Here is an 11,485-nt window from a genome sequence, read left to right on the forward strand (position 1 = left end):
GCAAAAATGAGCATACCAAGAGGACATGGTTCCAAATCAATCATTGCACATGTTTATGATCATGTAAGTCATAATAACCGACATCTTTACGTTTAGGAAAATATTATAAGGATTATAGTGTTCTAATAATTTGTTCTTTTAGATTGACCTGGCCAATTTTCGAGCATGATGGACACATTCAAGCAGCTCCACATGAAGTAGGATAAGTGGATTAGCGACGAAGCGGTGGCAACACATGTAAGTTGCCTAACGCTAACTAGTTTATGATCATTTAACTTAAGGTTTACTTAAAAAAAATAAAAGTTTAGTAAATAATTAATAAGTAGTAACTATTAATTCGTTCATGTTAATTAGTAATTACTTATTAATTATTAATTAAATCTATAACAATTAAAAATTTATGATATATGTGTCAATATTTTTATAATTAATGATTGTAGACCAAGATAGAAAAATAACGTAACTAATTGTAAAGAACGCCCTAAGCTAAAACTTATAAAACATTCGCATAACATAGTTTGTAAAAGAATACCACTCATTATCAAAGTTTCAGTGGGGACTTGCTTAAAACCATGCAAGTTGGCGCCATTAGTTTTAAAAGAAAACATAAATTTTATGCAAAGTTCAAAATAAACAAAAATTAAATAACTGAGTCCCACTGAAAATTTAGGAAAGTCTCTTCTAACAAAACATAATTTAAATGGCGTTCTACGATGATCGTTTTTCCATCCATAGGATTACCCCACGCCATACACCCCATGATGATAGAACTCCTCACGTCACCACGCGTGCCATAAAAAAATCCTATTTGCTACCTGGAAGGAAAGTAAGGGAGTGAGCTAAAAGTCCAGTAAGGAAGTACAAACAAATAAGCAAGTAAGAATACAACAAATACAAACACTAACGTTCATCTAAAACATGATGGTATATCAAAACATAATCGTAACATATCATCATTGCATATCATAACGTAATCGTAACATATCATCATTGCATATCATAACGTAATCGTAACATATCATCATATCACAATCATACAGCATACATGATGAGCATGGCTCGCTAGTTGTCCATGTCACCCTATGAGGTAAACAGGAGTCTCTGGTCCTTGAATAACCTCGGCGCGTCCGCCCTAGGAGTTACGTTTTTAGCTATAGTAACTCGTTCGATGTATCTAACATCGTAATCTGTTTGATATATCAAACATCGTAATCTGTTTGATGTATCTAACATCCATACACATATCATATTCAACATACCAACACATTATGACATTCATAATTCATAACAATTCATTCATACAACAGTCTTACCATTCATAGCATAAAATCATAGAATCTATCTAACTTCCTTACCTCAGGTCCAAGCTAAGAAATTTTCACAATCTTTCAACGAGCCTATATTATAATCAAAACAACATTTCTTAGGTTCATAAAATTACTACTTTGCCCTTCCATACAACTCACGTGTGCATGGGACATGCACACATAATAACAGTTACACATAACATGCAATTATTCTTAACTACACATAAAGTCATAAAAGAATAATGCTCATTTTACCTATTTTACATGCATGACCCTTTTATAAAAACCACATAGTTGAATAATAAACATAATTTTGGACGTAAAAGTGGAGTTGCATATAACATGCATACGTGGGAACATTACGTAATTGTGACGTTTTCAAAAAACGATAATTCTACATTTCTTACTTTTATTGTTTAAAAAAATAATAGAAATATAACATGCTTTATTTTTCTTAAAATTTCTAAGTTGATTAAATTTCTCAAAATATTATTTTATTTTATAAAATAATTTGATTTAGCTTAAAAATAAAATATGTGACAATTTCATTCATTAATATCAAATTACAAAGAATTTACCAAAAACTTGGAATTAATTAAAATACCTATTTTTAATATGTTTCTTTAGAAAAAAAATAAATTTTATCATTGTGTTACATAAATGATGTGAGAAAATATATTTTTAAGTGTGGAAAATATATTTTTATTTAAATTATTTAAGACTTAGTTTTATGTAACATAAATCCATATGTGACAATTAAATAATCATTTTTAACTTTTTTATAACAAACTTTCAGCCACCATTTATTTTCTTCAAAAATCACAAATAAAAAGAATCTAAATATTTTTCTCAATTAAAATAAAGGAAAATCATAACTTATCAAAATATGCATTCCTACCATTTTAAAATACAATTTTTCAATATTACCATAACTTAGGAAAATAATTTTGTCCAAAAACTCATCAAATTCATTTTAGTGAAACTCACTTCACATTTTCTTACAAAAATTCCAGCAACTATTTTTTATCTTTAAAAATCACCATATTCAATTTAAAAACTCATATTTTCTCAAAAATTCAATAAAAATTATGTAGGTAATTATTTGAGTAAAATATCATTTTAATGGGACTTAAAATACCCCTTTTAATTTCATAAAATTAACATAACATTAAGGACATTACTTATGCATGCAAATCATTTTTTTATCAAACTTTTACCCAATTATTTACAAAAACCAGCAAGCTTAATTTCTCATGAGATTCATTTTTTATCCCAAAAATTTCACATAAAATCATACATGTCCAAAATCTCATCATACTCTTATTATATACATAATTCTAAGAATATTACTAACATATTCACATGAAATCTTATAGAACCAATTTTTCTATTCCATTGAATCTACACATGAAATCCAACAACAATAACAATGGCAATAACATACATAAATTCATAAACACCATATCTCATAAACATGCCTTTATAATAACCCTAACATATTTCTTATCATATTTCTAAAATCATCATTTGCCATTTTACATAAATCAAAGATTAAAAAAAAAAAATAACCATAGCAATATAAACATAAAATATAACCTCATTATAAACCCTATCAAATCCATTTTCTCAATCATACCCATGGGCCCTTTTTAAACAAATCATATTCTCTTAAAAAATACAAATCATAATCATCAATCCTACAATAATCAACCATTAGCATCACCATCAAAAACCTCAAAGATAAACCCATCAAAACCAATATATAGGCTAAGAAAGACCATTACCTCTCTTGATTGTAAAAATCAAGAACACAATATGATCAACACCCAAACTTCACACCCCTTGTTCAAGCCTAGGGTTTTATTTGAAAACCACCATGAGGAGGAGAAAGAATCCAATCACACACAACAAATAAACAAAGTCAATAACATATAATCAAGAAAAGAGATTTGACAAACAAAAATACAAGAAAACATACTCTAAAATGGGTTCCTCTTCACCTTCTTCTTCTTTCTTCCTTTCTCTCTTCTTCTCCCTCTCTCTCTACACGTCACTCTCTCTCTCTCTCTAGGTCACGGCAGCCACAAGGAAAAATGGCCTCCTCTTCCTTTCCTTTCCCATTTATTCAACTCTCTCAATAAAGCCTCACCAACAGAAAATGGTAAGTTTCATTTTTCTATTTTATTTTCTCATAATTCCTTTTATTTTTCTTTTATTATAAAAGATTGGAGTCAAATGGTAGTTTCCCAAAATGTCTATCCTCATCCAATTAACGTTTATTCTCCTTAGAAAATAATGGGAAAAAAAAAGATATCACTACCCAAAAATAAAACTTTTATTTGTTTTATTTTTTTTTATTTAATTTCCTACTTATTAAAATAAAACTACCCAAAAATATCAAATAAATGGCAATTATAAAATGTGTAGAAAATCCACACATGTGCACCTTATTACCATATACTAGCACACACTAAAACACTAGGGTGCATCGCTATCTACCATGCACCTTAGTGCATTCAACCATAACTCACATAATTACCTCAATTATCACACTTATTTAAAATGTAACACTAATAGAAAAATAAACATGTTACACAATTATTCACTTATTAAATTAATTAACCATACAAAAAATTAACAATTTTAAATTCAAAAGATTATACCAAACAATTCTAACAATTAAACAAACAATAAAATAAAACAAACAACAACTAAATAAAATAAACAACATTTAAATAAAACAATTCATCACACTTAACATTTAAATAAAATAAATCACAAAAAACTTGATAATCTAAAAAAAAAAAAATTTGGTGCACTACACTAATGTTGTCCCCGTATCTGGGAGCTTGTGGGCTATGTTAATTTGGTCATGAAAATTCATATCTCAATCAAAGATATGCAGATATTGTTGATATATATGTTTAGAGACGTAAATTCCCTCATTAATGGAATTAACCACTCTTAACATATATGTCATCAATATCTGCATACTTTTTTTATTTAGATATGGATTTTGCTGACCAAATTAAGTTAGCCCACTTGCTGCAAGATATAGAAACAAAATTACTTACATTCTTTTCTAATCACTTGTCTTGAGTCATTAAAGATGGGATGTTGGCAGATAGATAATAAAGTTATAATTTGAAATTATATAATCGGTAACTTTGCTTTAGAAATGTTCATATTATTTAGTTATTTTCTTTCTAAGTTAGGTTTTCTGTTAATGTTATATTGGAATCTAATATATGTGTTTTTTAATGTGCAGACTCAGATGACCCAGCACCGAGCATCGCAGAGTTTGGTCACTCCATCATTTACTACTTCTTGTTTCGGCGACAATGTCGTAGTCACTTCCCGCCTGATATGGACATTGTCACTGATGTTCTTGGGCCCCGCTCCCGCTATAAGAAAGGATTTTCGACGTTGCCTAGTCTAAAGGAAATAAGCCGGAAGAGGGCAGGATCTTCATCATCTTCTCAAATGTCTGGGTAATTGCCACCTGAAGTGGACGCCATTATGCAACAAAATCAGCACCTAAAGAAGTATACAACTTAACTTGAGAGTCGTCAACAACGTTCAGATTTGTTGCTCAATGCTTTGTTGAAGAAGGTTGGTGTATTGTCTCCTAGTTTTACTGTGGACTTGCCAGAAGAGGATCTTGAAGATGCCAATGACGAGGACGATGGTGCAGCTAACAGGGGTGGGGATGCTGACGAGGGCGGGGATGATGAAGACAGCACCCACTTGTAGATACAAAATTTGTGGTAATTTACTAAACTACTTTTATATTTTCATGTTTGGTGAAGACAATTAACATTAATAGTTCTAATTTATTTATTATTTTATTTCTAATTAAATTAAATAATATTAATAAATCAATTAAAATGAAATAATTAACATTAATATATATGGAAATTCAAATTGTTAAATATAATTTTGTTTTAATAATATATTAATTTTAAAAAAAAATACTTTTAGGGGTGCAAAATTGCATCGACAAAAATCATTGTCGCAAAAAATAATCTGCCTTTTACCGGCGCAATTCCACGCCACTAAAATGTTTCTTTTACCGGCACAAAATCGCGTCGCGAAAGGACTTCACTTTTGCCGGCCCAATTTTACGCTATTTAAAAGCCTAACTTTTGCTGGCATAATTTAGCTCGGGCAAAGGGTTACACTTTTATCAGCGCAATTTGGCACTGCCAAAAGTGTTTTGCCCAATTTCGTGAAAAAAAATTCATCAACGCATCCATATTTTTGCTAGCGCATTTTCGTGTTAATAAAAGTGACTTTTGTCTGCGCAGTCCGATTTGCGCTGACAAAAGCCTTATTATCGACGGATTTCGACCGTCACCATTTCCCAATGCAAAAACGCATTGGCATGTGGCAACAAAAGTCACGTTTTTTTGTAGTGGTAGTAGACAAATTTAAGAGAGATTTTTATATTTCTTTCTCAGAGGAAAGAGAGCTTGTGCATAGATGGTGAATCCCAGCCTCTTAGTACAGAATGAGCAAAATGAGATTTGAATCCAAACATGGATATACCTTTGTGAGGATGTATATTATGTTTCCCTACCACAAAGTCGAGATCTAATTATTTAGGTTTGTATATTAGATATGTTTAATCACAATGAGCTATTAAATTTGCCATGCACGATTGGCATTGACACCACCTTGTTTGAAACAAGAAAGAGCCATTGACCTTGTTATCCGGATCAGCATACCTTCACTTGGGACAAAGAGATGGATAACCCATATAATACATATTATTATTATTTCAATTACTTTAAAAATGATAAGAAAGAGTACTTTTGATTCCATTGGTCTCTTAACAGTAAGGCAGCCAGCATAGCTTTCATTATTGTCTAAAGCGTGTAAAAGTATAGTCTAGTTATTGCAATATTTTGGTTTTGATCTTCTCCTTGAAAGAACTATAGCATCTCTACGGTGTTAATACAATTGATTTAATTTGCATACATCCCATACGTTGACATCAACTATAGTTATTTTTTATTTAATCATAACTATTTTCTATCAGTGGTACAGTACTGGTTACACCCTTGATAATAATGATCATGTTAATAAAAAATACTATTTAACTCGAATTTAGTAAACGGAAGAAATTGAGGAAAAGAATTTGTCACTTTAATATATGGGTGATATTTACAAGTATATATGTACAAATTTCATCGAGGCTATCAAAATTTTGGATACCCATGCTGGACAATATAAATGATCTTATAAGCTAGTTGTTGAGAATGTTGAGAAGGGAAACTCTTGTTTTGATTAAACGCCTGAACAAGGATTCTAGCATTTGTTCAAAGTTTTGAACACACATTTCGAGATTTTTCAGATCCACCATGGCTTGGTCACCTTTGTTTGTCTCGTTATTCAAGAGGACAGCGTCCACCTTTGCAAATTCATTTACAACGTCATCGTCACACCCAACTCGTTTGCTTTGCATAAGCTTGGAAACTAGAGACCATCCATTAAGCTTAGAATGTGTTTTTGGACCAGAGATAAAGGACAACAAAGATTCAAACGTTGCAAGAGTAACAGCTTCCACCTCTCTAAAAACACCAACAAAAGCTGTAATTTCACTATCCTTGTTTGTAGGAGAGAATGTGCATTTCGATTCAACAACTTTCAAACCCCCCAAGGCCTTTTGGATTGCCTTTTTCACAACTTTCCTTGAGGCTGAGTATTTCTTAATCTCACTCTCAAGACTAACTTTTCTACGCATGGTTGATTGAATGTCTCGTGCACATTCCTTTGTGTGCAAAACAGCATCCTTGCCTGCACTGCACATGTCCAAGAGCCTAAGAGATCCATCCACTAATTCATCAACCCATTTCTCTTGGCGGCCTTGGGAAAAGGCATGTTGAGTTAGGGGTAACTCAAGCATCCTCTCAACACAAAGGTGCAAATCCTCAAGACCACTGAGTTGTTGGGCAATGGAAGATGATGATGAAATTGCATGAGCTGCCCCTAATCTCATCAAATGGTCATTGCACTCTTCAATGACTGGATGTAATTTGGAAGGCAAACTGTTTGAGCGAATATGTAAGTTTGATTTTGAGGCAGCCATTTTTTTTTCTTTCTCAAAAAAGGGTTTTGGCTTAAAAGTTTTGAATGTGATGAGGTTTTTTTTTTAAAAATTTCCTTTTCTCTGCCATCAACTCTATATGTATTTATATATATTAAAAAAAAAAAACTTTCCGTGAGGAAGACGTGAAGCATCATCTTTTTAAATTATGGAATGCATAACAACACACGATCGAGATTGAGATTTGGATGTATACAGTGCACCGATATTTATGCAATGCTCCCTGCCTACCCATATCTCCAACTCATTTCATAATTATATTAACATGTATAAATCTTAGAGCATCTGTTTTCTTAATACATATTTGATATTTTACATGCAACACGACGAGTGGGTACGACACATTTAATATCTTGACAAAAACAAGTGCCCTTAATTAATGTTTTTCTATATATATATATATATAATTATATGTTCCGAGTAGGATTTTTGAAAATTTTAATATAAATATAGCTGTTATTGTTGGAGCCCTGCTCATGCACACTTTTACAGATAACACTACAACAAAAATGGATTTTTTAGGGGATGCATGTCGCCCTAATAACCATAAAAGTCCCATCTGATCTATATCAGGGGCGACTATCGCCACTGATGTGTTGCCCTTAATAAAATGGGCCTAATGATGTACATTAGGGACGTCTAATAGGTCGCTCCTAATATTGCAATATCAAGGGTAAAAGTTGATATGTCTAAAAAAAAATTCACTTGTAGCATAACTTTTTATCAATGTGTCGCCCCTGATATATCAACAATCGTCCATGATACTATTTTATTAGGGGCAACAACAATAATAAAATTATTTTAATAATTAAAAAGTAATTAATTAACATTTAAATAATTGAAAACAGATATATTAAAAATAAAAATATTATATTAAATATTCAAATAAGTTAATTAAAATAACAAATATCTGCATTGTTAATATAATGTAACAATAACTATAATATAAACCTAGTCTCCTAAATCAGCTGTTTCGTCCTCCATATTGTCTTATTGTTGCGGTTGTGGTGGCTGCAGAGGCAACATCGGCTAGGGATATTGGGGAGGTAATGTGGACGATTTTGCTCCATACATGTAGGAATGCGATGGCTACGACGACGGTGGAATCAGCCATGGATAAGGTGGTGGTGTTGCTTCGTACATGTATGGAGGTGTCATAGGTTGAGACGGCGCTGCCCCGTACATGGAAGGATGGGCTAGAGCTCGAGATTGATGTTACACCCAGATTTCGAGACCTGAGATTATGACCTCGAAAGCTGGACTCGTCAAGTGTGAGCTCGAGATATCTAAAGCACATCGTGGTCCAGATGTCAAACCTTCGAAGCAAGGTGGTAACCTCGAAGTTCTTTCTAAGATCGAAAGAACTTAGCATCGAGATATATTCGTTGTTAGGGTGTCTTCGGATCAAGTAGCCCGAGCTTAAGAATACAAGCTCGAAATGTAACAGCCTCGATCTATCTGCTCCGAGCTAATCTTGGAGTAAGGCGGCTAGTTCCTGATTTATCCGCGAACCTTGACTGATTTAATGTTGGTTGCCAATATCGAAGAATGTGATAAGTCATCTGATGTAATACATTTAAAGATATTTATTGTTGTAACATCCCTACATTAAAGGGATATTAACAATTCTATTACACGTCTCTTGGTCTTCAGGAGACGTTTCCTTGTACATAGGAGTTACTAAATTTAATATGAATATTTTAATTAATGAATAGGAGTATCTTCCCAAAAGTTGTGGGAATGAACTCTGAGAACCCTCTATAAATAGAGAGGTCATGAACATTTGTGAAGGATGGATTTTTGAAATCTGGAGAGAGTTTCTAGAGAATTCATCCCTAAAGAATTTCCTGAAATATCCAAAGTCTTAATAAAATTGACTCGTGGACTAGGCAGAGCTAACTGCTAAACCACGTAAAATTCTTTATGTTATTTTGTATTATTCACCTATGCCATAGTTCTTGTTCTTTAATTGCTCTACATTTTATGTTGACGAAAAACGATGTCAACAATTGAGAAGACAAAACTCCAGAAATATTGTCGCTATCAGGCATAGGTAGGATCTTATTTTATAATGTTTAAAATGATTAATAATTCATATTTTAATTATTTTTAATTAATTTAACCAATAGTAATTTATTTTATTGTTCGTTTTTTATTTTCTTAAATAGTATTTTTTAATTATCAAACTTACTTTTCCATATTAATTAATTAATGATTTATTTTTAAACTATTAATTTTATTAATATTAAATTAAATTATAATTTTTAAATTACTAAATTTGTTAATATTAAATTAAATTTGATTTTTTTATTTATTGTTAATATTAAATTAAATTTGCTAATATTAAATTAAACTACTAAATTTGTTAATATTAAATTTAAATTATGTATCTAATTTTTTAATTTATTCTTTAATTTATTTTGTTAATTCTAATTATTCAAAGTTTCATTTATTATTTAATTATTTATTTAGTCCCCTAACTCTACCAAATTTTCGGTAGCATAACATTTATATTCTAAGCTATTCCAAAAATTTAAAAGCCTACAAATGACATTCAGAAAATTCCCAGAACATTGACAATATATTATACATTTTTCTACATATATTTCGTTATAAAATTTTATCACCAAAGAGAAAATCAACAAAAATGAAATATTCTCTCAACACATTTTATGTGTCTTGCAAAGTGTTATGGTTTTATTAAATAAATATTATAATATTTTATTATTTAATTATTTTCTTCTGAACTCCAACCTACCCTATTTTAACCTAGTAGATCCTTTAGAGATAGTAAGTAGACATCTAGTACCACCCACCTTTTCAATATATTTGAAGAAATATCTTGAAAAAATTGGTAATACAAGATGAATACATTGACTCGGATTATTATCCTCAAGGCATCCACTAGATGTATGTGTATGGATTTTTGTTATTATTATTTAATTAATTGATAATATAATTATTAAATTAATTGAATATTATTTAATTATCGTATTAATTACTAAATTAATATTTTATTATTTAATTATCGTATTAATTACTAAATTAATATTTTATTATTTAATTATCTTATCAATTATTACATTAATATTTTATTATTTAATTATCTTATTAATTATTACATTAATATTTTATTATTTTATTATCTTATTAATTATTGCATTAATATTTTATTATTTAATTATCTTATTCCAAACTCCAACCTACCTTATTCTGACATAGTGGATCACTTGGAGATAGTAAGCAGATATCTACTACTCCTCATTTTTTTTAAAATGTTTGAAGAAATATCTAGAAAAAATGAAGAATAATAGATTAATACATTGACTCAAATTACTATCTCGAAGGCATCCGCTAGATATATTTCTATGATTTTTTGTTATTAGAAATAATAACAATTATCATTATGTGATAATAACCATCCTATCCTATATATGATGTTTTATAAGGTCTTATTTTATAATGTTTAAAATTAAATGTTCATTAAAAATGAAAACTGCATTTATTAAGAGTGTTATTATACTTATGATTGTTATTAATTTTTATTTTAACTATTGTTTAATTAACTATAATTAAAATTAATTATAGGTAATTATTTCCATTCTTAGTTTTTAAATTTGTAAAGAATTTTCATAATTAGTTATTTTTTTAATTATTAAACTAATTTTACTTCTTTCAAATTAATGTTAAATTTATGAATATTCTTTTTTTAATTATTTAAAAAAATTATATTTATTATTTGTTAAGTTTATATTACTAGTTATTTTGGATAATGTTTTTTTTCTAATTTATGTTTAAGAAAGATGTATCTCATTTCTAAATTTAATTATTAAATATATAAGTATCAAATTAATTATTTTTAATATCACCAAATTTAATTTAATTTTAACTAAATATTACATTTATTCATCATTTTAGATTTTTTAAATTTTAATATATTTTTTCATTTAATTAATTAATAATGATAAACTCAATATTTCTACTAAAATTTCGACAGCATAACGATTATATTCTAACATATCATAAAAAGTTAAAACGCTGCAAATAACACTCAGAAAATTCCCAGGAC

The 11,485-nt window shown here is 29.5% G+C and overlaps 1 protein-coding gene across 1 annotated transcript; it reads right to left on the minus strand.

Annotated features, from left to right (window-relative positions):
• Nucleotides 1–6,555: 6,555 nt before the first annotated feature.
• LOC133832899 (uncharacterized) lies at nt 6,556–7,452 on the minus strand. The gene has a single exon (XM_062263195.1). It carries the CDS (start codon nt 7,396–7,398, stop codon nt 6,556–6,558), a length of 843 nt encoding a protein of 280 aa, XP_062119179.1. The 5' UTR covers nt 7,399–7,452.
• Nucleotides 7,453–11,485: the final 4,033 nt, after the last annotated feature.

The sequence above is a fragment of the Humulus lupulus genome, chromosome 1 (assembly GCF_963169125.1).
Source record: "Humulus lupulus chromosome 1, drHumLupu1.1, whole genome shotgun sequence".
Taxonomy (NCBI): Eukaryota; Viridiplantae; Streptophyta; class Magnoliopsida; order Rosales; family Cannabaceae; genus Humulus; species Humulus lupulus.